We start from the raw sequence: 24,984 nt of genomic DNA, 5'->3' as shown, positions 1-24,984 counted from the left end.
ATCCATTCACTATAATGAGGCAGCAGAGTTACTCTGGACTCCGTCTGGCCTCTGTTTAGCGGTGTCCTTTTTTTCAGAAGTGCACAAAACTGTGGCCAACCGCACTTTTATGCACGCCTAAAACAAATGACACCGTGGGATCCCAGGCTAGACGGCGTCCACAGTGGTCTATATCTGCCTCATTACAGGGAATCTCCCATCATGGGTTCCGGCTGAATCACGTATTTCAGAGATTTACACGGAAACTCTGGTGTAAGTGCTCAGCGCAGAGCACAGGATAAATGTGAGCAGAGCCTTACTGGGATCTTTGGGAGACATAATAAACAAATCAGTAGCAGGTGAAGAATTGGTTTTATTTATTTTTTACGCCGTTCCTAGTGTGATATAACTGATTAGATTACTTTATTCTTCGGGTCGGTGCGATTACAGAGATACCAGTTTTATATCGGGTTTTTATGACTGACAGCTGTCACACACTAAAATACACTTTTTTTGCAAAATCTAGTTTTTGCATCACCATATTTTGAGAGCTATAATTTTTCCATATTTCGGCCGACAGAGTCATGTGATGGCTTGTTTTTTGCGGGACGAGTTGACATTTTTATTGGTACCATTTTTGGGAACGTGACATTTTTTGATCGCTTTCTATTCCGTTTTTTGGGAGGTAAAATTAACAAAAACAAACAATTCAGGAATTGTTTTTTGAGGTTTTTTTATGCCGTTCTGCGTGTGGTAAAAGTGATCAGGCAGCGTTATTCTTGGGGTCAGTACGTTTACAGCGATACTACACTTACTGTATTTTTTTTTTTTTATGTTTTGGCGCTTTTACACAATAAAATTATTTTATAGAAAAAAATATTTTTTTTTGCATTGCTTTATTCTGAGCACTATAACTTTTTTATTTTTCGGCTGATGGAGCTGTATGGCAGCTTTTTTTTTGCGGAACAAGATGACGTTTTCAGCGGCACCATTTTTATTTCTATTTTGTATTTTGATCGCATTTTTTTCCACTTTTTGTTTGGCGATATGATGAAAAAGCATATTTTTTTGCTCCGTTTTTTATTTATTTTTATTACGGTGTGCACAGAAGGAGTTAATTAGTGTGACAGTTTTATAGCTCGGGTTGTTTCGGACGCGGCGATACCAAATATGTGTACTTTTTTTGGTTTTGTAAAAATATACGGATTTATTGGTTTAATATTTTATTTATTTATTTTTATTTATTTTGTGATTTTTTTTTTATAGTTTAAAAACTTTTTTTTTACTTTTTTTTACATTTTTACTTAGTCCCTGTATGGGACATTCATTTTTATTTTTCTGATCACTGATCTCATGTAATGTAATAGACATATATTACATTACATGAGATCTTCCCTGACTGTTTCAGTCAGTCTCCTGTCTGGCTCAGCTTGCAGGCTGAGCCAGACAGGACACCATATATGGCAGAGCTGGAGGCGGTCATGTGACCTCCAGCTGCCATAGCAACCCCAGGTCCTGGAAGGAAACGGAGGTCTTCGGAGAGGTAAGACGACCCCCTCTCCTCCTGCTGTCTCCTATATGCCGCGATCACTATAGATCACAGCATATAGAAGACAGCAAGGGGTTAACATCACTGGGACCTGATCTAATCAGGTCCCGATGATGTTCCCTGTCAGAGCTAACGCTCTGCACCGGAATCGCAGGGCTTGCAGGACCCTGGGGGTCCTGAGCGCTGCGAGACCACCCACCGTTTTTAAACGTCGGCGCTGCACAGAGCCCGGCAAGCGCCGACGTTTATCTACAGTGGGCAGTCGGGAACCGGTTAAAGAGCTTGAAAGGGGCTGAATACAATTCTAGGGGACCTCAGAGTGTTACATGTATCTTTTCATGGCAATCAACTTTGCAGTATTGTGATTCGCTTCAAATCGACTGACTGTGAACTGAACTTTTTGGAAAAAATTGGTAAACATGATGAATTTGAATATCAAAAGATTCATTCATCTCTACTATAAATGAAAAATATAATTATGGATTTTTGAAAGTATTTAATACTGAATGAAGGCATGTATACCGACTTTACTCACATAAAGCCAACACAACAGCAAACAAAAAGCAACATGCAGGGAGCAAATAAACACTTTGCTAATACTCGTGTTCACAATAAAATTCTTTCAAATGTGATAACCAATAGCTTGGATTTACTAAATGTTTCCGCACTAGTTTAGTGTGCCAGTAGCTTTCTACTACAAGTCCCAAGGATCTGTAGCGCAGCACAACGTGGAAGGCCTTATATCATGAACCGTGTATAAAAAGGTAACAACACCACAACTCCATGCATGTGTAATCTTTGACAGAGGAACAGAACAATGGACCTAATACCTCAAATCTCTGGTTGCTGACTTTCTTTCCCTTTTTATTCCAAACTATTTTCGGTCGGGGGTCTCCGGTAGCTTGACAAATAAATGACGCAACTCCCCCTGATACTCCTGTTTGATCAACGGGGCTTCTTGTAAACCTTGGTGGAGCTAGAAAAAAGAAAGGAGAGATACAAATTAGGAGATAACAAACATGCTAAAAAATATAGGAAAACACTCTAAGACATTTCTACAACCCAATGCATTCCGGGAACTTTATTATATAAAATGGGTAAAATTATCCATCTAAAATTTTTATTTTTGGGTTAATTTTCCTGCTTATCCCATTTTACCAAAAACAATAACAAATCACTTTGATTTCCACAGCCAGATGACTCCAGTCACAAGGCAATTAGTCAGAAGATTGTTCTCCTACCGTTTTCATGTCATGGATTGAGGGAAGGAGACTACAGTGTGAAGTATTAACTTGACATGTGTCCCTAGTAATTCATGAAGCATGACATACTGTAAACTCACTAAAGTACTGCGGTCACATCACAGTCAAAGGAAAGGCACAGAAATAAAATGAAGGATTAGACAAATGCACATGTATTGGTAGGGGCTGGTGTTATTCTTAGCATAGAGCTGCTGGTAATGTCTATTGAGTAACAATGTGAATTGTTTCCTGTGATTATTTCTGTCTATACTTTCATAAAAACAGATCGATTAAAGAAGTACCCTCAAAAATCAATCTTCAAAAATTCCAAAATTAATCTAATTTCCAATGTAGCTATAATCTGTGAGAAGAATGGTATTTTAGTCTTAAATGGACCCTTCTATATAATTAGCATTCTACATCTAAAATATTGTAGTGTTGGGATAAGCGTAGATAAGGCCAGGACCGTAGTGGATTGTGGTGGTGGTATTGAGATAAAACATAAGTTGTCAGGAATTAAATGGGTACTCCCATCTTAGTGACTGTAGAAATATTGCTCAGATATGACATTAATTAAAGAAAACTTGTCACTTACGTAAAATATGTAATTTTGCCCATGGGTGTAAATGCCATAGTTCAAATGAATCTGGCATTGTTTTCCTTTAAAGGGAATCTGTTATCAGGTTTTTGCTATGTAATCTGAGGACAGCATGAGGTAGGGGTTAAAATGCAGAATTCAATGATGTGTCGGACATCTAGCTGTGTGCAGTTCTTAACACTGAAGGTTTTATCACTAGGAGATTATCATTGTTGTGACTAGCTGGTGCGCGGGCACTCATCTGACTCCGCCCCCTCCTGTGGTAAGAAGCTCACTGTCTATAGACAATGTAAATATTGAGCCTGGTGTGGGCGGAGTCAGCTGTGCTGGGGGCGCGGTTAGATTTTTCAGCTCTGCTCCACTGCTAAATCTAAAAACTCTGTGTCAGATCTATTGCACCCAGTAATCTGAGTGATACGTCGTTGGATTCAGCTTCTCATTGCCTACATCAGGCTGCTCTCAGATGAGGCAGCAAGACCTGCTGACAGATCCCTTTAATTCCTGTAACTCTCCATTATAGAGATAAGGTCTCTCTTCATTGTATGTACATCTAGTCTTGTTAGCCAAAGAGGCATTATCCTTGTGAAGACACCAACAGAGAAGAGTCGAGGATCACATCCCTTTTGGTAAAAAGACTATATGTGTATTTAAGGAAGAGGAGGACATATCCCATGAACGGATAGGTACATGCGAGAAAGAAAAACCAGTGCCAGATTCAGCAGAACAGCTACTATTAGATCAAGTAAAAACATGTTAATGTCATCAGTTGTCATTACTGATTGTTGGAGTTCCAAACACTGGGATCCCCACCAGCTCCAAAACTGGGATCCCCACCAGTTCCAAACACTGGGATCCCCACCAGCTCCAAGAATAAAAAGACCACAATGCCATTAAGTCCCCAGTAAAGCAATTAATAGGAACAGAGCATTCTATATGATAGTAAGGGTCTGTGCACACGTTGCATTTTTGTCACGTTTTTGTTGCATTTTTTCTGCACAGTTTTGTCACAAAACCTGAAGTATTTCCTAGTCCCAGCAAAGTGAGTGAGAATCCTGAAGTCTCTGATTTTTTACTGGCAGATTTGCAGTAGATATAAATCTGAGGATGTCAATTCCTGCCTTTTTTATGCAGATTTTGCTCATACTAATGGGTGGGGAAAAATCTGCAATTAAAACATATGTAACAATGCAATAAAAATGCGTTAAAAACATGCGTATTCTATGCTGTGCTTTTCCTGCCATGAGATGTAGAAATGGTGTGGAAATTTCTGCAGCAAATACTTAATGTGTGCACATAGCCTAAGACTTGCTCATTAATTGTGGACCAGTCGGAGGGAAATGTAATAATAAAAAATACAACTAGCACTGAAATATGTCACTCTATTTAATACAGTTACGTCACATTGTATCATTACTGCATACATGAAGCCACAGCATCCACAGCATCCACATCACTTCCAGGCTATTGACTGTCATCTACAATTTAAGGTCGGCCGGTTCACATTAGGCCTATTTTTTATCCAACTTTTCCATCTGCTCTTAAGAGCCGAAATGATATCTCCTGCTTCTCGATGAAATCTTCTTCCCTATACCACTGCTCCAAGAAGCAAACTGATTATTGCTCTAAGTATCATCATCTATCAAAATGTTCTTATCGTAAGTGTCACAGTGTATGGAAAGATTGGTTTTATATGAGAAATCTCAAAGAGGCGCCGCAGATGAAGTGCTTCTGGATAATAGAATCATGCCAGCTTATGTCCGGGTCACTCTTCTGTTTGTTCACTGGGATATTATCATATATAACATACACTATTCATTAACTAGTGCTTAGTATATATAATAAGCACATATTTCCATCTCCAGTCATAATAATGATGGCTTTCACTTTCTGAAAAAGGCAATGGGGCTACGGTCACCACCTGGAATTGAAAGGGGTATTCCCATCTCCTAAATCCTATCTCAAAATGTAGTAGGTGTAATAATACTATTAGCAAATACCCCCAATTAGAAATGTAGTATAGTTTTTCTGATTCGCTATGTCTCTTTCCTCATGTGCAGGCATTGCAGGACCTTAGGTATCCATGGTTAGCTAACTAACTGTCACTATATCAGTGGTCGTTACCATGGCTACCCAAGGTCCTGCAATGCTTGCACATGAGAAAAGAGACATAGCAAATCAGAAAAACTATACTACATTGCTACTTGGAGGTATTTTCTAATAGTATTATTACACCTACCACATACTGGGATAAGATCTTGGAGATAGGAATACCCCTCTAAGCTCTCTATGCTACCTGTCACTGTACCGTAAAGGGAACCTGTCACCAGGACGTACCCTTTTTATTCTTATAACACTTTTGTGATACTTTAATAACTATGCTAATAACTATGCAGTAGACAATAATTTCACATAACAAATGGCAAGTTATTCTTAAAGGATTAAAAATGAGAAACAATGATCATGTCATATCCTTTGTTTAGTCATGAAACAGGATGTGACCGTATCTATGGACAAAGTGATGGGGTTTAGGTCTTCTGGCCCTTTTGTTTGCCACTTCAGGGACCACTTTGTCAACAAGTCCAAGTCCACCAAGCTTTTCTGAAAAGAAAGAAGCTTCATGAAACACTAGTGGGGTTTTTTCAGGAATGTTTTCTTTAGTTATTTTTTTTTTGTAGATTCCGGAGTGCTTTTTTGATGGTTTTGACTGCCATTATTTTTTTTTATCATTTTACTGGTCCACTTACTTGGTTTTGGCTTAATTTCTTGTACTTTGTACATACAAGGGGGTAGCACCACCTTTTTGGGCTGTGCATCTTGTCTACATAGCTTTTCTCGGGAAGGTGTGTTGAAACAGTCGGGTCTGGCTCCTAATCTGCCCCTGTCTATTTTGAGGCAGACTCGCATGTAGCAAGGTGAACTACAAGAGTTAGGGTCCATTCTGATAGGTACACCTGGTCACGGTTGGATAGCTTTTATGCTCTTCTGATCAAAACAGTGTCAACTAAGTACCCTAAATTATTTATATGAACTATTACTAGTTATTTATTTACTTACTGTAGGATATTTGCTTATTTGTTTTCATCCTAAGTTCTGTCTGTTAAATGGCCACAGTGTGAACATGCACCTACACATTGCACTTTTACGAACATGGGTGTCGATCTATTTTTTCGGTTTTGTTTTTAGTATTTTTTCAGTATTTTTGTGGTATCTTTTTTAACTGCCATTTTCCAGTGTTCTTTTTTTTTTTTTTTTACCACATTCAACGACAAAGAATCCACTAGCATTTTTTCAAGCAAAAATAGTGACAGAATGCTTAAAAAGACACCCAGCTGTCTTTTGAGCCTTCCCATTGACATCTATTATCAAGTATAGAGCATCTTCAGAGCAGAATATCTCTAAAGAATGGTCAGGGTACTTCTTTTAACCATTTGGCATCTTTGGAAACCTGAAGAAGCGGTTAAAAGACGATGAAAAGACGGAAGATATAAACAGCAAGTCATTTTTACACAACAATGCATATGTTCATTCTTTTTGAGCATTTAGTTAGTGCTTTTCTGGTGGTTTTCGGAAAGATGATTATTATGGCGTCCATCTAGGAGCTGTTATTTTTCTGTTTTTCTAGTGGACAAAAAGGTTCTGCATGATGCATGGCATTTTCTTCTCTTCTAAAAACGTACATATAATAGATCCTAGACGGACCCCATAGAACCAATGTTTTGTATGCTTCAGAGTGATTTTAGACAATTATTCCGATTATCTGTTCCTCCAATTGGAATGTTTGAAAGGAAATGTGAACTTAGCCTTAAACAAGAGTCCTATAATGAACCAGTCAAAATAGTCTAATTTATGTTAGTCCTATCGTAGAGGAGTCAAAATCCCTGTAAAAGTGTACATTAATTACTCTGTCAAGTAATGGCTTTAAGAGTAACTTGCTTACTCAATGGAAAAAGCTAAGTGGTCTTCATATTTTTCTCCATTATATGAACCAGCAGAAATTGACACAAATGCCTTTAGTATTAATTCTTGCTGACTCCATAGCTCACGTCCAGACCACAGCTGCTGGGCTCTCTGGTGGCACGCACAATTACTACTGTCATGAGTCTGCCTATTAACATAAGGGCATTCCTGAATGTGAACGGCGACTATTTATAACTTCCCCAGGCACAGTGTAGCATGCAAGCCAACAAAAACTTTAAGGCACACTTCATTAAGCAGTGCCTGACATTAACGTGGGAAACTTCCCAAGGGGTGAACGGCATCAATGAGGAAGCAGTGCTACTGACAGTCCAACATGACGGGCAATGACAGCCTCCTAGTGATGGCTACTGTGTCTACACTTCTAGAAAATGCTCTATTCTACTGGAGAGCCAAAGAGAAAGGAATATTCGGAAATAGAGTGTTTGCGTTACGCTTCACGGTTCTATATTAGGGAATACATGGAAATAATTGCAGGACAATCAAATATTATTTTGAGTGCTGTAACATTTTCTTCTGTGGGATCTCTAACGGGAAGCAAGAGCATCTGTGATAATTAGCGAGCAAAGTATGAAATAAAAAAAGAGATTTTACAACCGTATTTATGCTTATTCATAGATTTACATACTGTATGTATAAAGAATACATTCAGATTATGCAATATGAGAAATTTCAATTTACTTGGAATTTTAATTCAAAATTAACAAATTGGGGTTCTGCTGTAAATATTCAGAATAACCATGATGACATTTAATTTCTGCTATTACACGCAGTATTTTTTTTATTCTAATTGAAGTGGCATTTATTTCCCATTATGACTAGTCTCAAATTTAATATTTTAATGACTGTTTTTAATAGTTTTCATAAACCAGACTTGCTGGAAACTGTGAAGACTCGGGGGTCAGTGGGTGCTCTTGACTGCTGTCCCAGCGGTCTTTAGTAAGACCGCTTGGACCAGGGCTCATACCACTGAACGCCCGCTCTCTTTTACCGTGGGCAGAACACTACTCAGACAACACAGTGTGGCAATAATTTATTGAACCACCAGCAATTAAAAACATACAGAACAGTCCCAGCAAAACAAAATATGGTGCAAATTACAGAGTCTCACCCCTCCGCTGGCCCGCCAGGTTTAGGGCAGAGAGATATTTGGCCAAGTGACCTGATTATCCCAACCTGGATTCTTCAAATCGTCTCTGAGAGTTCAGCAATGGTCAAGGAGCAGTTCTGTATTTTTCCAGCCAGGGCTGTGGTCCCTTAGGCTAACATCCTGTAGAGTCTCACAGAAAAGATGCAGAGACCCCCTTTTCATAGTTTACATTTGTCCTTTCAAGCCATAATTCACAGGTCATGGGTCAGGGATCATGATATTAATTCACAATGCTCAAGTATCCACAGCTCATCCCCCAATGATGACTGGCAAACACCTTACAATGGTATTTAACTTATCTAGCAAACATCCATTGTTCAATGACCCTGAGTCGCTGTTTTGCAAAACTGTCAGACAATACATTGTAGGAGCTGATATAAGATGTAGATAACAGCCATTCATCAATTACCAAATATCAACTCAAGTGATCAACATTCAGGTTTATATAAATAATAGTTTGTGTTGACCACCCAAAGAAGAACACAAGTTCAAAGTCAACATAAAAATAAAGGTATATTGCTCCTGGCCCATGGAATGTATGCATGGCATAATTAAGAAGAAAAGCTGTGTCGTCACAGGAACCAATACATTTATGCTGTTGCCTTGCAGTTACTTTTTGACTACATCAGATCTTCTTAAACATCTGGGGATCAGGCTAGTCAGCAGCCAGTCTGCAGAAACTCTGGAAAAGGTGGACATACTGTTAGCGCAACTTGTGCAGCCATACAGGGGCCCAAGATTTAATGGGGCCCACTTCTACCTGTAAAGTAGGTGGAAGTGTACATTATGATGAGGTATTGGACTGTAAAGGGCCTATATATTCTTGTTCCATAGTGGCCCTCTTCTGTGTGTGCCTAACCCTGAACACTAAAATTATCCAGTGCTGACACAGTAACTGCACTTCAAATGATAACATTTTGGAAAGGTGATGTAATAATTTGGAGGTAAATTAAAGAGCTGCCCTGCATTCGAATACAAGCCTGAAGTCACTCTATGATTCTCCAGTGCAGGCTGTGAGAGTACATGTGACCACAAATGTGCAATTTGCATACTTTCGGCCACATTCTGACTAGGCATATCGACCTCGTTCACTTTACTTGCATTGAGCAAGGCTGCTCACGTCTAGTCGGCCCATGACCGCATGTATCCAAATCACATACTTGTGGTCACATGCTCGCCGCTCCTGGCACTGGCACCAGAGAATCCTCACAGCGTGTAGACTGCAGACTTACACCCTAAGGCCAAACAACCTCTTTAACTGACAGAATCATCATCTCTTTGGTAATGGCACGCAAAGAAATTCATTCCTAAGCAGGATTTTTTGTCTCAGCCAACTTTATTCTCTTCCTCCTCAAAGAGTAAAAGCAATTTTCATATTATAGTCTAGCCACTACCTATCCATGTACCATATTCATTGCTACCAGGATCTAGTTACTGTATATCGCCAATGACCTCAGAATGCAACAATACCATTATCAGTTATGATAGCTTCTGCAAGCCAATGATGCCCATGTTCCCTAGGAACTAGAAGCCCAGTATAAATCTTAGTTAGGGAGCACTTCCAGCTGGCTCGCAGTGAGCCTCGGGCTCAGAATGGCTGGATTTAGTGGAAGCTGGCCCCTCTCTTCTCACTCCAGGCTATATTCCAGGTTTAACACCCAACCAATTGCAGAGCAATGCCTCTTTCTCAGCTGCAAAGACTTTCGGGTTGCCAAAGGCCTGACTTTAGTAGCTGCCCTGCTACAGTGATTACTGGCCTATAGGGCTAGAGTCCGAAATGAAAGGAAATTCTGATTTTTTTTAAATTATTTCATGTTAATGAGGGAACGTATTTTTATATTATTAAAGAATATATAGTAAGTGCATACATTTTTACACTATGTGGTTAAAATGCAGAACAACAGCAGATGACAGAAACATCACCTTACTTTCCCTTGACTGTAGCCCAAAGAAGATTCGTTTGCAGCATTCATTGCTAATTCACTTATTAATCATAATTTATCACATCAGCAGCATGGCTCATCAGTAAAAGCCATCATTTCAGCTTAGTCCTAACCTGCATTTACAATGTACCTGAGAATTGGCTGGTGCAAGACTGATAATTAGCTTCTAACATGGAAAGGGAAATGCTACCCACGCATTTCAGACACGGCATAATCAGATCAAATCAGGAGAGTGGGAACCTATATTGGGAAATGTTTCAACACTATCATAGACTAAACATGAAAGAAAACAAAAGCACCACTAAATACTGTGAACAAAACATCTCATATAACAAAGGAGATAAAAACACTTAATGAAATAACATTTATAAGAAACCACTTTGATAAATAGAGGGAAGGTTTGTCTATGTGTAATGTATAGGAGAATGACCATAAATATAATTATATACAGTATATAGAAGACTCGGCACATTAAAAAAATAAATCATGCTGATAATAATATCCAAATAACAGTCAAGGACAGAATTATTTATTAATTTAGTTCATTTAAAGGGGTTGTACACTACCAGACAACCCTAGCCTAATCAATTCAGTACCAAAATAAAATAAAACAATGTATACTCACTGCCTGCAGTAGTGCCGATCAAGTGATGCTGACTCCGCTGTTCCTGGCATTGATTTAATATTGTTGCATCACGTGCCAGCTGCGGCCAATGAACACTGCCCAGATGATATATTGATGAACTGCAGCTGATGGGTGACCATTCATTGGCTGTAGCCGACATGTGACATAATAATGTCACGTCACCTCCGGGAACAACATTTTTAGAATAGGTCCATTACAAGAGGTGAGTATACACTGTTTTTATTTTAATTTGAGGGCTGAAATAATTAAGCTTGGGTTGTCCAGTAGGGGACATTGCCTGTGGCAACTTTATTTCAGGTAACTTATCAGTTACCTACATGTGTACGTGAGAAATAATACTATTTCTGGTCATTATATGATTTGCATCCAGCATATTCATCATTTTTCGCCTCCACCCGCTTTATCTACTAATTTGAAATTAAATCTGAGCTAGTAGAAGGAAACTTGCAGTTATGATGTCTCCCATACACAACACAGCACACAGGGATAGATTTTCTACTCTCCATTCCTTAGTTATCACACAGACAGAAGCAGCAGGAGCATGGAGTAAGTTTTACAGCATTCCTGAGCTGTGTAGATGTGAATCCATTTCTAGATTGATGTAAAAGACTTATTAGAAAGCTCAGCACAATATTTCTGTGTCTCCCACTGCCGGTTTCCGCCCATCCTTCTCCATAGATAATAAAGCTGTATAATCTGACATCTCACTGTGCTTGCAGTCCACCTTTTCTTGAGCAAGACAGACTTGAGCTGTTTTTCAGCATGGATGACAAGTTCAGATGGCTATCAGTAAGGGAAAACGTGTCTCATAAATGGAGAAAGCAATGAAAATTCTCTGATGGGAAATATTACAAAGTTTTTTATATTCAAGTACTATTTATTAATGCAATATTTCTAGAATTTTCTACAATTAAAACTACTGCACATTAGCTCTCTGCCAGAAGAAACAAAGTCTGCCTCTCTAGTAATCTAGATGAATACAAAGAGAGAGAGAGCGCAAAGACCAATAGAGTTTCACCTGTAGACATAGGAATGAATAATAAAAAGGTGGTGCTCACCTGGTTTGGTTGTGTAAGGACACAACCACCATAACGTATAAAAAGCAGCTGCAGCGGATCTCCAATGGGTGTCCCACAGGACCAGAATAAATCCAAAGGCGGTGAAAGTAGAGATATATGTCCGCGCCGCTGAAAGATCCTCAAGTCAGGAACATGTAATAATATCCTTGTTTATTGGTAAATGCCTACGCGTTTCTGGGTGTTCCACACCCCTTCATCAGGGCACCAACAGATATATCTGTTGGTGCCCTGATGAAGGGGTGTGGAACACCCAGAAACGCGTAGGCATTTACCAATAAACAAGGATATTATTACATGTTCCTGACTTGAGGATCTTTCAGCGGCGCGGACATATATCTCTACTTTCACCGCCTTTGGATTTTCTCTAGTACTCTAGTACCACCTATTCTCTCTCTATATATATATATATATATACATATACATACAAACGTGGTCAAAATTGTTGGTACCCCTCGTTTAATGAAAGTAAAACCCACAATGGTCACAGAAATAACTTGAATCTGACAAAAGTAATAATTAGTGATGAGCGAGTATGTTCTGTTAACCCTTTCGGCGAGTATGCCGAGCACCGAGTATTTACAGCTGCTCGGTGTTATGTTTGAATCGCTCCCGTGTGCATGATTTGCGACTGTTTGACAACTTTAATACATGTGAGAAATGTGTAAGAAATAGACATTCCTCCCATGTAATAAAGCTGTCAAACAGTCACAAATCATGCACACGGGAGCGATTCAACCATATCACCGAGCAGCTGTAATTACTCGGTGCTCGGCGGGAGCATACTTGCCGAAAGGATTAATAGAACATACTCGCTCATCACTAGAATAAATTAAAAATCTATGAAAATGAACAAATGAAAGTCAATCATTGGCTTTCAACCCTGCTTCCACAGAATTTTTAAAACAATTAAACTCATGAAATAGGCCTGGACAGAAATGATGGTACTCTTAACTTAATATTTTGTTGAACAACCTTTTGAGGCAATCACTGCAATCAAACGATTCCTGTAACTGTCAATGAGACTTCTGCACCTCTCGAGAGGTATTTTGCTCAATAGGATTTAGGTCAGGGCTCATAGAAGGCCACTTCAGAATAGTCGAATGTTTTCCTCTTAGCCATTCTTGGGTGTTTAAGCTGTGTATTTTGGGTCATTATTCTGTTGCAAGACCCATGACCTGCTACTGAGACCAAGCTTTCTGACACTGGGAAGCACATTTCTCTCTAGAATCCCTTGATAGTCTTGAGATTTCATTATACCCTGCACAGATTCAAGATACTCTGTACCAGATGCAGCAAAGCAGCCCCAGAACATAACAGAGCCTCCTCCATGTTTCACAGTAGGGACAGTGTTCTTTTCTTGATATGCTTCATTTTTCCGTCTGTGAACATAGAGTTGATGTGCCTTGCCAAAAACTTCCATTTTTGTCTCATCTGTACATAGGATATTCTCCCAGAAGCTTTGTGGCTTGTCAACATGTAGTTTGTAAAATTCCAGTCTGGCTTTTTTATGATTTTTTTTCAACAATGGTGTTCTCCTTGGTCATCTCCCATGAAGTCCACTTTGGATCAAACAATGACGGATGGTGCGATCTGACATTGATGTTCCTTGAGCTTGAAGTTCACCTTTAATCTCTTTAGAATTTATGCTGGGCTCTTTTGTTACCATTCGTATTATCCGTTTCTTTGATTTGTCATCAATTATCCTCTGCGGCCATGTCCAGGGAGGTTGGCTACAGTCCCATGGATCTTAAATTTCTGAATAATATGTGCAACTGTAGTCACAGGAACATCAAGCTGCTTGGAGATGGTCTTATAACCTTTACCTTTAACATGCTTGTCTATAATTTTCTTTCTAATCTCCTGAGACAACTCTTTCCTTTGCTTCCTCTAGTCCATGTTGAGTGTGGTACACACCATGTCACCAAACAGTACAGTGAGTATCTGTAGCCCTATATGCAGGCCCACTGACTGATTACAAGATTGTAGACACCTGTGATGCTAATTAGTGGACACAACTTGATTTAACATGTCCTTTTTATCACATTATTTTCAGGGGTACCATCATTTCTGCCCAGGTCTATTTCACGAGTTTCATTTTTAAAAAAATTCTGTGGAAGCAGGGTTGAAAAGCAATGTCTGACTTTCATTTGTTAATTTTCGTAGATTTTAAATTTACTATTACTTTTGTCGGATTCAAGTTATTTATGTGACCATTGTGGGTTTTTCTTTCATTAAACGAGGGGTATCAACAATTTTGACAACGTGTGTATATATACATATATATACAGCATATACTGCATATATATATATATACAGTTAGGTCCATATATATTTGGACAGAGACAACATTTTTCTAATTTTGGTTCTAGACATTACCACAATGAATTTTAAACAAAACAATTCAGATGCAGTTGAAGTTCAGACTTTCAGCTTTCATTTGAGGGTATCCACATTAAAATTGGATGAAGGGTTTTGGAGTTTCAGCTCCTTAACATGTGCCACCCTGTTTTTAAAGGGACCAAAAGTAATTGGACAATTGACTCCAAGGCTATTTCATGGACAGGTGTGGGCAATCCCTTCGTTATGTCATTCTCAATTAAGCAGATAAAAGGCCTGGAGTTGATTTGAGGTGTGGTGCTTGCATTTGGAAGGTTTTGCTGTGAAGTAAACATGCGGTCAAAGGAGCTCTCCATGCAGGTGAAACAAGCCATCCTTAAGCTGCAAAAACAGAAAAAACCCATCCGAGAAATTGCTACAATATTAGGAGTGGCAAAATCTACAGTTTGGTACATCCTGAGAAAGAAAAAAAGCACTGGTGAACTCATCAATGCAAAAAGACCTGGGCGCCCACGGAAGACAACAGTGGTGGATGATCGCAGAATAATCTCCATGGTGAAGAGAAACCCCTTCACAACAGCCAACCAAGTGAACAACACTCTCTAGGAGGTAGGCATATCAATATCCAAATCTACCATAAAGAGAAGACTGCATGAAAGTAAATACAGAGGGTTCACTGCACGGTGCAAGCCACTCATAAGCATCAAGAATAAAAAGGCTAGACTGGACTTTGCTAAAAAACATCTAAAATAGCCAGCACAGTTCTGGAAGAACATTCTTTGGACAGATGAAACCAAGATCAACCTCTACCAGAATGATGGAAAGAGAAAAGTATGGCGAAGGCGTGGTACAGCTCATGATCCAAAGCATACCACATCATCTATAAAACACGGCGGAGGCAGTGTGATGGCTTGGGCATGCATGGCTGCCAGTGGCACTGGGTCACTAGTGTTTATTAATGATGTGACACAGGACAGAAGCAGCCGAATGAATTCTGATGTATTCAGAGCCATACTGTGTGGTCAGATCCAGCCAAATGCAGCAAAACTGATTGGTCGTCGTTTCATACTACAGATGGACAATGACCCAAAACATAAACCCAAAGCAAACCAGGAGTTTATTAAAGCAAAGAAGTGGAATATTCTTGAATGGTCAAGTCAGTCACCTGATCTCAACCCAATTGAGCATGCATTTCACTTGTTAAAGACTAAACTTCAGACAGAAAGGCCCACAAACAAACAGCAACTGAAAACCACCACAGTGAAGGCCTGGCAGAGCATCAAAAAGGAGGAAACACAGAGTCTGGTGATGTCCATGAGTTCAAGACTACAGGCAGTCATTGCCAACAAAGGGTTTTCAACCAAGTACTAGAAATGAACATTTTATTTACAATTATTTAATATGTCCAATTACTTTTGGTCCCTTTAAAAACAGGGTGGCACATGTTAAGGAGCTGAAACTCCAAAACCCTTCATCCAATTTTAATGTGGATACCCTCAAATGAAAGCTGAAAGTCTGAACTTCAACTGCATCTGAATTGTTTTGTTTAAAATTCATTGTGGTAATGTCTAGAACCAAAATTAGAAAAATGTTGTCTCTGTCCAAATATATATGGACCTAACTGTATATATATATATATATATATATATATATATATATATATATATATATATATATATATATATATATATATATGTAGTTTTATCCCCAGGTAACTTGCTTGGTGTATGAGAATCCTTATGCCAGAAAGCGTACTACCCTAGATCCGCCTCTGAATTATATCCTCTACCATTCACTGGAATACTTAGATCGGGCAGAAGAAACATACTGTGCATCATTGCAATGTGGTTTATATTATCCTATGACACTGAAGTGAGATGTTATCAGCACTTATGCAGAATATCTTCAAAATTACGGTAGATTTCATAAAAGACAAACGAGAAAATAAAATAAAGTAAAATATGAGTCCCTTGGGGTGAGGCCAGTGATCTAAACTGTAACATACCTGGCGGCGTCCTTGCATGGTGGTCCATCTCCCACTGTGCAAGAGGGCGCACTTGATCTCCTGTCCAGAATGTCTCTCTGGCTTCCCTCCATGCTGTCTGTTTGTGTCTGTTTCTGCTGCTTAAGGGCGGCGCCCGATCACTTCCTGCCTTTTGTACCTGCTGTGGGTCACACCCCTTGTGCGTCCTCAGCCTATTGCTGTCTGTCACTTGGTATATAGCTCAGCAGCTCCCTTCTATCCCTGCCTGAGCATAGTGTTTCCTTCAGTGTGTGCTTGCACTCTGAAGGTGCCAGGTCCCGTCTCTTGTCTCCTGCTTTTTGTATCAGTTCCCGTGTCTGAACTGAGTCCTTTCTGTGTTCTCTTGTCTGTCCTGTCTGAACACGCTCCTAGCCTGTTCCTCCTGCCTTCTAGGGGCCGATTACCTAGACCCGTTCCTGTATCTTGTCTGACCTGTCTGAACTCGCTCCTAGCCTGTTCCTCTCGCCTTCTAGTGGCCGATTTCCTAGACCCGCTCCTGTGTCTGGTCTGTCCTGTCTGAACACGCTCCTTGCCTGTTCGTTCCGCCTTTTAGTGGCCGATTTCCTAGACCCGCTCCTGTGTCTGGTCTGTCCTGTCTGAACACGCTCCTTGCCTGTTCGTTCCGCCTTCTAGTGGCCGATTTCCTGAGTCCCGGTGTGTACTGGGTCCTATCCCGCCTGTGTTCCTACCTGCTAGTGCCTCCCTGTCTGCACTCTAGCTGTGCTTGCCTGTAACCCTCTGCCTGTATTGTTCCTGAGTCCCGGTGTGTACTGGGTCCTATCCCGCCTGTGTTCCTACCTGCTAGTGCCTCCCTGTCTGCATTCTAGCTGTGCTTGCCTTTACCCCCCTGCCTGCATACCCGCCTGCCTGCATACCAGTCGTGCCTGCCTATACCCTCCAGTCTGTGTGCCAGCCTACCAGCCTGTTCCTGTATTCCCCTGTGTGGGTCAACAGCCGTGTCCGGGGTCTGTCCTGGAGTAGCACCTGGTCCCTCTGCTCGGTTCCTCCTTGGTGCACTGGCGTCGTATGCCGTCGTGCGACCCTGGTCGGATCGGGTGAATACTTAGTCACGCCCCTCCAGGCATTCACTCTCCGGCACGGTCCAGTGGAATCACTACCAATCACACGCACACGCCGCTTAGCCCGGGCGTGTGCATAACAGCATGCTCAGGCCATGGTTCCCGTTGAGCCCCACGGCCTTCGCTCTTTGAGAAGTTTTTCCAGCGAATACATGCATTAAAATAAAATAAATAAATTTTTTTCCCCCTTTAGCTGAGTTCCAGGCGAATTACGCACCCGTCCAGATGGATCTATCAGCCCTCGTTCCTGCGGATCCGCCACGTTACTATGGGGATCCAAGACAGTGTCGTGCATTTGTGGAGCAATGCATGCTACACTTTAAGGCCTACCCTCTCTATTTTCCTTCCGATTGGGCTAAAGTGGCCTTTATGATTGACTACCTAGCGGGTGATGCCTTGAAATGGGTCACCCCCCTATGGGAAGCATGGGATCCTGTCATCCTTGACCTGCAGGCCTTCCTGGTGGCCTTTCGTATGGTCTTCGAGGACCCTAACTCTGAAGCCCCTGCTGAAGCTTCACTTCCCAATATCCCGGAGCAGCCCCGACGGGTAATGTGTGTGGGTAGCGCAATAGTCCTCCAGCCCAATGAGACTACTGCCCACCCAGAATCCTCACAGGGTGACTACGCTTTCCGGAATACTTCTCCCAACCTCAAGAGGCAGTCCAGACGTGCTAGACTTAGAGGCAAGCCGTCACGCCAGGGTCTGTCCTCCCTGAGACCTCCTGACCCCAACCTTGAAGTCCCTACTGAAGCTTCATCTCCCTGTATCCCGGAGAAACCCCAATGGGTAATGTGCGTGGGTAGTGCACCAGTTCTCCTGGCCGAAGAGACTTCTGCCCATCCAGACTCCACACAGGAGAACTTCCTGCACCCGGCATCAGATGCTTCTTTCTCTTTAACCGGTGTGCATGTCCAAGGATGCTCCAAAGCTGTGGTTACCTCAGAGTCTGTGCACCTCTACTACCTGGCGGAGGATCCCCTGTTGCCTCCTGAACCCTCCGGGATACCACTCGATGACAAATGGAGAGAGACTTCTCTACACCCGGTACTCAATACTTTGTCCGCTTCGTCCTGTGAGCCTGACAATGGGTACCCCAAAGTGGTAGTTACCTCCGAGTCTCTACACCCCTCCGACCAGGCGGAGGATCTCCAGTTGTCTCCTGAACCCTTCGGGGTGCTACCTGGTAGCGAAAGGACAGAGACTCTCCTATACTCTGTACCTGATACCTCGCTCGCTTCGTCCAGTGAGTCCAACTTAGTGTACTCCGAAGCAGAGGTTACTCCTGAGTCTCTACACCCCTCCGACCAGGCGGAGGACCTCCAGTTGTGTTCAGAATCCTTCGGGGTGCCACCTGGTGGTGAATGGACAGAGACTTTCCTATATCCTGGATCTGATACCTCGCTTGCTTCGTCCAGTGAGTCCGACCTAGTGTACTCTGAAGCAGAGGTTACCCGTGAGTCTCTACACCCCTCTGACCAGGCGGAGGACCGCCAGCTGTCTCCAGAACCCTTCGGGGTGCCTCTTGGTGGTGAATGGACAGAGACTTTCCTATACTCGGTACCCGATACCTCGCCTGCTTCCTCCAGTGAGTCCGACCTAGTGTACTCTGAAGCAGTTGTTTTCTCTGAGCCTCTGCACTCTTCTGACCCGGCGGAGGACCTCCAGTTGTTTCCTGAATCCTCCGGGATACCACCAGATAACAAAGAGACAGTGACTTTTCCTCATTATGTACGTGATAACCCGTCTATTTCTTCCTGTGAGCTTGACAAGATGTACCTCGAAGCAGAGATTACCCTTAAGTCTCTGTCCCCCTCCAACCCAGTGAACGACTGGCCCTCGAATTCCCTGCGGAAGATTCTGGCAGGCCTGAAGAAGAGGGGGCGTAAGGGGGGAGGTACTGTAACATACCTGGCGGCGTCCTTGCATGGTGGTCCATCTCCCACTGTGCAAGAGGGCGCACTTGATCTCCTGTCCAGAATGTCTCTCTGGCTTCCCTCCATGCTGTCTGTTTGTGTCTGTTTCTGCTGCTTAAGGGCGGCGCCCGATCACTTCCTGCCTTTTGTACCTGCTGTGGGTCACACCCCTTGTGCGTCCTCAGCCTATTGCTGTCTGTCACTTGGTATATAGCTCAGCAGCTCCCTTCTATCCCTGCCTGAGCATAGTGTTTCCTTCAGTGTGTGCTTGCACTCTGAAGGTGCCAGGTCCCGTCTCTTGTCTCCTGCTTTTTGTATCAGTTCCCGTGTCTGAACTGAGTCCTTTCTGTGTTCTCTTGTCTGTCCTGTCTGAACACGCTCCTAGCCTGTTCCTCCTGCCTTCTAGGGGCCGATTACCTAGACCCGTTCCTGTATCTTGTCTGACCTGTCTGAACTCGCTCCTAGCCTGTTCCTCTCGCCTTCTAGTGGCCGATTTCCTAGACCCGCTCCTGTGTCTGGTCTGTCCTGTCTGAACACGCTCCTTGCCTGTTTGTTCCGCCTTTTAGTGGCCGATTTCCTAGACCCGCTCCTGTGTCTGGTCTGTCCTGTCTGAACACGCTCCTTGCCTGTTCGTTCCGCCTTCTAGTGGCCGATTTCCTGAGTCCCGGTGTGTACTGGGTCCTATCCCGCCTGTGTTCCTACCTGCTAGTGCCTCCCTGTCTGCACTCTAGCTGTGCTTGCCTGTAACCCTCTGCCTGTATTGTTCCTGAGTCCCGGTGTGTACTGGGTCCTATCCCGCCTGTGTTCCTACCTGCTAGTGCCTCCCTGTCTGCATTCTAGCTGTGCTTGCCTTTACCCCCCTGCCTGCATACCCGCCTGCCTGCATACCAGTCGTGCCTGCCTATACCCTCCAGTCTGTGTGCCAGCCTACCAGCCTGTTCCTGTATTTCCCTGTGTGGGTCAACAGCCGTGTCCGGGGTCTGTCCTGGAGTAGCACCTGGTCCCTCTGCTCGGTTCCTCCTTGGTGCACTGGCGTCGTATGCCGTCGTGCGACCCTGGTCGGATCGGGTGAATACTTAGTCACGCCCCTCCAGGCATTCACTCTCCGGCACGGTCCAGTGGAATCACTACCAATCACACGCACACGCCGCTTAGCCCGGGCGTGTGCATAACATAAACAAGATAGAGTATGATAGGAAGCTTCACTATCCGTGATCACATCTTTCCAATAAATACCAACATAAAAGAGTATTAACACACTCAGGTACTGAAACAATATGATAAATGCTCGTGACCATGACTTCAAGCTTTTCATTTCCACATGTTTGTAATCTAGATGGGCTAAATCTACCTGAATGAAAATAGAGACTTGCTGGATAATCCAGTCCTAATCCTTCATCTAGTAGCAAATGAAAAACATAAAGCCTCTTGAATGTAAAAGGTTTGTGACGTGCACACCGCTTCATCTCAGTGGAACACTACCTAACCATGTCATATCCAGTCATCTCACAAGAGGATATTCAGCATCAAAGCACCTCACTGCTGCTTTTCAAAGTTTAATGACTGCAGAAAGACTATGAATTATTTGGTATCTTCACATGTAAAGCTGATTCTCAAACTTTATGGCAGGTGCAGAGGGCCTTAGATGAACAGACAAGTAATCTCACGCAGAATAACTAAGGGGGGGGAGTAGATCATGTCCATTAACTAAAACCTTTGCGCATCCAATTCTTATCACAAGGCTTGTAGTCATTTATGCTAAACCTGTGGAGAAACTGGAGAAGAGCAAAAAATAGTCTAATGACATTTACATGGTGCAGTAACGGACTGTCATGGGAACCAATACACGGCATTTTCTACATTTAACCAACATTGCGCTGTTCAATATTAAGGCCCGGTGCTCAAGATGTGGATTCATTTGCTATTTTAAGTAGAAGTATCTGATCAATTACAATGAATAAAAGTACATCAGTTACAATATTAACGGGTTCTGTGGAGGTAAAAAAACCCACAAAAGTGCAACAATACTTTTGGGGAAATATGATTGATTCCAATGAATTAAACATCTAACATCATTTCTTTTACCTCTTTAGGGTATATTCACACAGAGGTTTTTTATGTGGATGATGAAATGGATCCCCTTCAAATAGCCACATTAAAGAGTATTCAATGAATATTTGAAGAGGTCTTTGATGTGAATTTTAAAGCGGGTCGGCATAAAAAAATCCACATTATAAAACTCAATGTGAACTTACGGTTAAACTCTAAGCTGCTTGTGAACTCTACTTACTAGCTATTATCAAGCCCTTCCCACTCTCTATGACTCAACTTGCCCAACAACACACAATTTTGCCAATAGTTCTTTTTATGACTCACTCTTTTTTTCATTTTTATAAAGGTGGAAGAAGTTAAATCTATCACCGATCAGTCAATGTAATAACTTACCCTGTTTCTTAAAGGAGATATCAGCTCCCTAATCAATTTTGGCCATTTCTGTATATGAAGAATTGGGCAATTATGTATAAGTGCTAAGAAATATCTAAAGTATTAAAAGAAATAAATGGTAACTAAATGCTTCAGCCTTCACACTAAGGGCTCGTTCACATGGCCATGTGACTGCTCCATTTTCTAATACTTGTAACATAGAGATCTGAGTCTTTTACTGCACCTCTATATGTCTCATGTCTTACACAATTTTTACAGCATTTTTTTCAGAAGCAATCAAAAAAAACTAACAAACAGAAAAACATCACTTGAAACAGAATATTTCTTAATGCACTGTAATTAACAAAGCCTGTTAATGCAAAATGCATGCATGCTAAGGCCACATTGGCTCTGCGCACAGCTGAACAGGCTCTCCAAATGCTGCATTGTTGATGCATATGACAGAAAATAATCCTTTGCCATATGCATCAACAGAGTATCCTTTACAATTTCATATCACTGGAATGTCAATAGCTGGCAACAAACAAAGCTCAGTCTGTGTCTCAGCTCTGCATTGCTTAGCAATTACAATCTCCTTTGTAGTGGACTGCAGGAAATGAACTATAAGAAAAAACAGCAAGGCACTATACAGGAGCAGAGTACACATAGGCATAAGGAGAATTCTACACTTTGTTTAGTGTGATGATAAGGTGGGTATAGTCAGGAGAATACAAAAGAGGGGTGTGCAGCATTGAGGAGAAGCAAGTGCTGTTGGGAAATGTAGTTTTAGCAGATAGGAATAGGATCACCCTTTATGGCGGGCTTAGTCTGCATATTAACAGAAAGTATGTGTTTACTGTGATTTATGGAAAAAAATGTGATTCTGGGAATAACCTTTTATAGTCCCTCACATTGTATAGTGAAAACTCTTTGAGACAACGACCCCAAAATTGAATTGAAAACTGGCTTTCTAGCAGACTGATCTGCTTAAATAAGATCAGTATGTATAATTTATGGTGGAACTGAAAATCTTGTGTGAATAAGGTGGTGGACTTCTCAAAGAGGTGGTCTTTTTGAGAGGTTTCATTGTACCTACATTTTAAATAACAATGTTTAAGAGAACTAAGGGTGAACTTCAGAGATAAGTTGTAGATATGCTCCGTAAAAGCTTAGGATAAAATATTAAGAACATAACGGCCAGATAATGCTGAATCAATAATGCATTACGCTTGCCTGCCTAAATAACTCCAGCAGTTTTGAGGAAGCTTGCTAACGCAGCACCTATAGTTTCAGTACAATATCTTTATTTTTAATGAGGTTCGCTTCCTCATCCACACTGCTTGCTCAGGTCTGCAGATCTGTGCTCCGATAGTTTATTTTAATTGTATCATTGCGGCTCTGAAACTTCCCATGTTTGCACAACTTAATTATCTGATAAGCTAGACTGCAGTTGGCCCTGTCACATCAACGTAAGGATATGTTAAATAATTCAAATACTTGCGCTCAGATAAAGTACACTTAACAATATTTTCCCATTAATTACTGAGCATCTATTTTGCCTTTTATCCAAATGAACAGCAGAAAATGGTTAAACTGTAATCATCTGGATTTTACTTAAAGTGAGGGATTATATGATAATGATCCTGGTCGTTACTATACTGCATTTCCCTGGAAAGTGCTCGCCTAGAGTACTCCATGCAGTATGGAATGCATCTTCTTTATGGTGTTCAGAAATATATTTTCTCATGTAAATGCCTTGTGTTTTGTGAACAGTTTTAAAGGGATTTTGTGACCAGGGAGAACCATTTACCTAATACTCTGAACTAACAATTGCAACTGACCTAAAACTGCTTCCCTTAAGGGGTTGTACCATGAACAAAGTACATTTTAATCAATAGATCTTGGAATAATAATAACTTCCACAATTGGATGTGTTTAAATATAATGTTCCTGTGCTGAGATAATCTTATAAATGTGCCCCTGCTGTGTACTGTGTAATGGCTGTGTCTCACCGTGTAGAGACATGGTCTGATCATACCACATCTCCTGGGCAGGGGAGGAAGCAAAAGAGTATACAGACAGGACAGCATGGGATAGCTGCTAATTTTCTCTGTGGGTTAAAACATTTCCCTGCTTGCTTTTTCACAAGACCAAGTATTACTGTCCCCAAGACCTCTGAACTCACCATAAACTAAGTGAGTAACATACAAACTCAATGGCAGCCAGAGCTCATACCTCACTGACTTCATTTATGATGAGTTTAGGTGATTGGAGACTCACTCATGTGATAAAACAGGCAGGGAAATGTTTTACCTCACAGAAAGAATCAGCTGTGATCCCCTGCTGTTCTGTCTGTATACTCTTTTTCTTCCTCCCCTGCCCAGAAGCTGTGGTATGATCAGACCATGTTCCTGTACGGTCAGACACAGCCATTACACAGTACACAGCAGGGGCACATTTATAAGATTATCTCAGCACAGGAGCATTTTATTGAAACACATCCAGTTGTGGGAGCTATTATTATTCCAAGATCTATTGATTAAAATGTACTTTGTTTGTGGGAAAACCCCTTTAAAGGAAGAGTCTAGTAAAAGAAATGAAAAATTAGCATATCACATATATTATACATATCATCGATCACTTACTGTATAGTGTAAAGGCTTTTTAAGGACTAGACAGTTGGCTCTTGTTCTGAAACTGCAACTAGTTCACAAGAACATGTAAAATTCCCCAATATATGAATACATGAGTCATTTTCTTAGGCTACCCAGTAGTTGTAATATATATCTTTGCCATATGCCTGTGAATAATACAAAAACTGTTTGTGCACCTTTATAAATTTCACTTTACCTAAATGCTAACCATTCACAATCTGAGGATTCTTTTATTTATGATGCATAATTAATTTACAGTGTAAAAAAATGCGCAAAAATGCAATAAATTTCATACAATGATACAAATAAATTCAACTTTTTATCACTGTGATAAGTAGTAAAGCTGTGCAGATAACTGCAGTGCGATTAATGTAACACATTACCACGCCAG

At 41.3% G+C, this 24,984-nt stretch overlaps 1 protein-coding gene across 43 annotated transcripts in view; it reads right to left on the bottom strand.

The window, feature by feature from the left end:
• The window catches only part of PTPRD (protein tyrosine phosphatase receptor type D), a 2,806,079-nt gene that overhangs the window by 211,514 nt on the left and 2,569,581 nt on the right, over nucleotides 1-24,984 (bottom strand). For all 43 annotated transcript variants that reach the window (XM_073668359.1, XM_073668367.1, XM_073668350.1 and 40 more), the window contains one exon: nucleotides 2,359-2,504. In XM_073668359.1, coding sequence (XP_073524460.1) covers nucleotides 2,359-2,504 — 146 coding nt within the window. The remainder of the gene's footprint in view (nucleotides 1-2,358; nucleotides 2,505-24,984) is intronic.

The sequence above is a fragment of the Phyllobates terribilis genome, unplaced genomic scaffold, assembly GCF_046119375.1.
Source record: "Phyllobates terribilis strain yellow unplaced genomic scaffold, ASM4611937v1 Scaffold_1__5_contigs__length_1240528914, whole genome shotgun sequence".
NCBI classification, from domain to species: Eukaryota; Metazoa; Chordata; class Amphibia; order Anura; family Dendrobatidae; genus Phyllobates; species Phyllobates terribilis.
The sequence above is the reverse complement of the archived record's forward strand: the minus strand, read 5'-3'. Positions and strand labels throughout refer to the sequence as shown.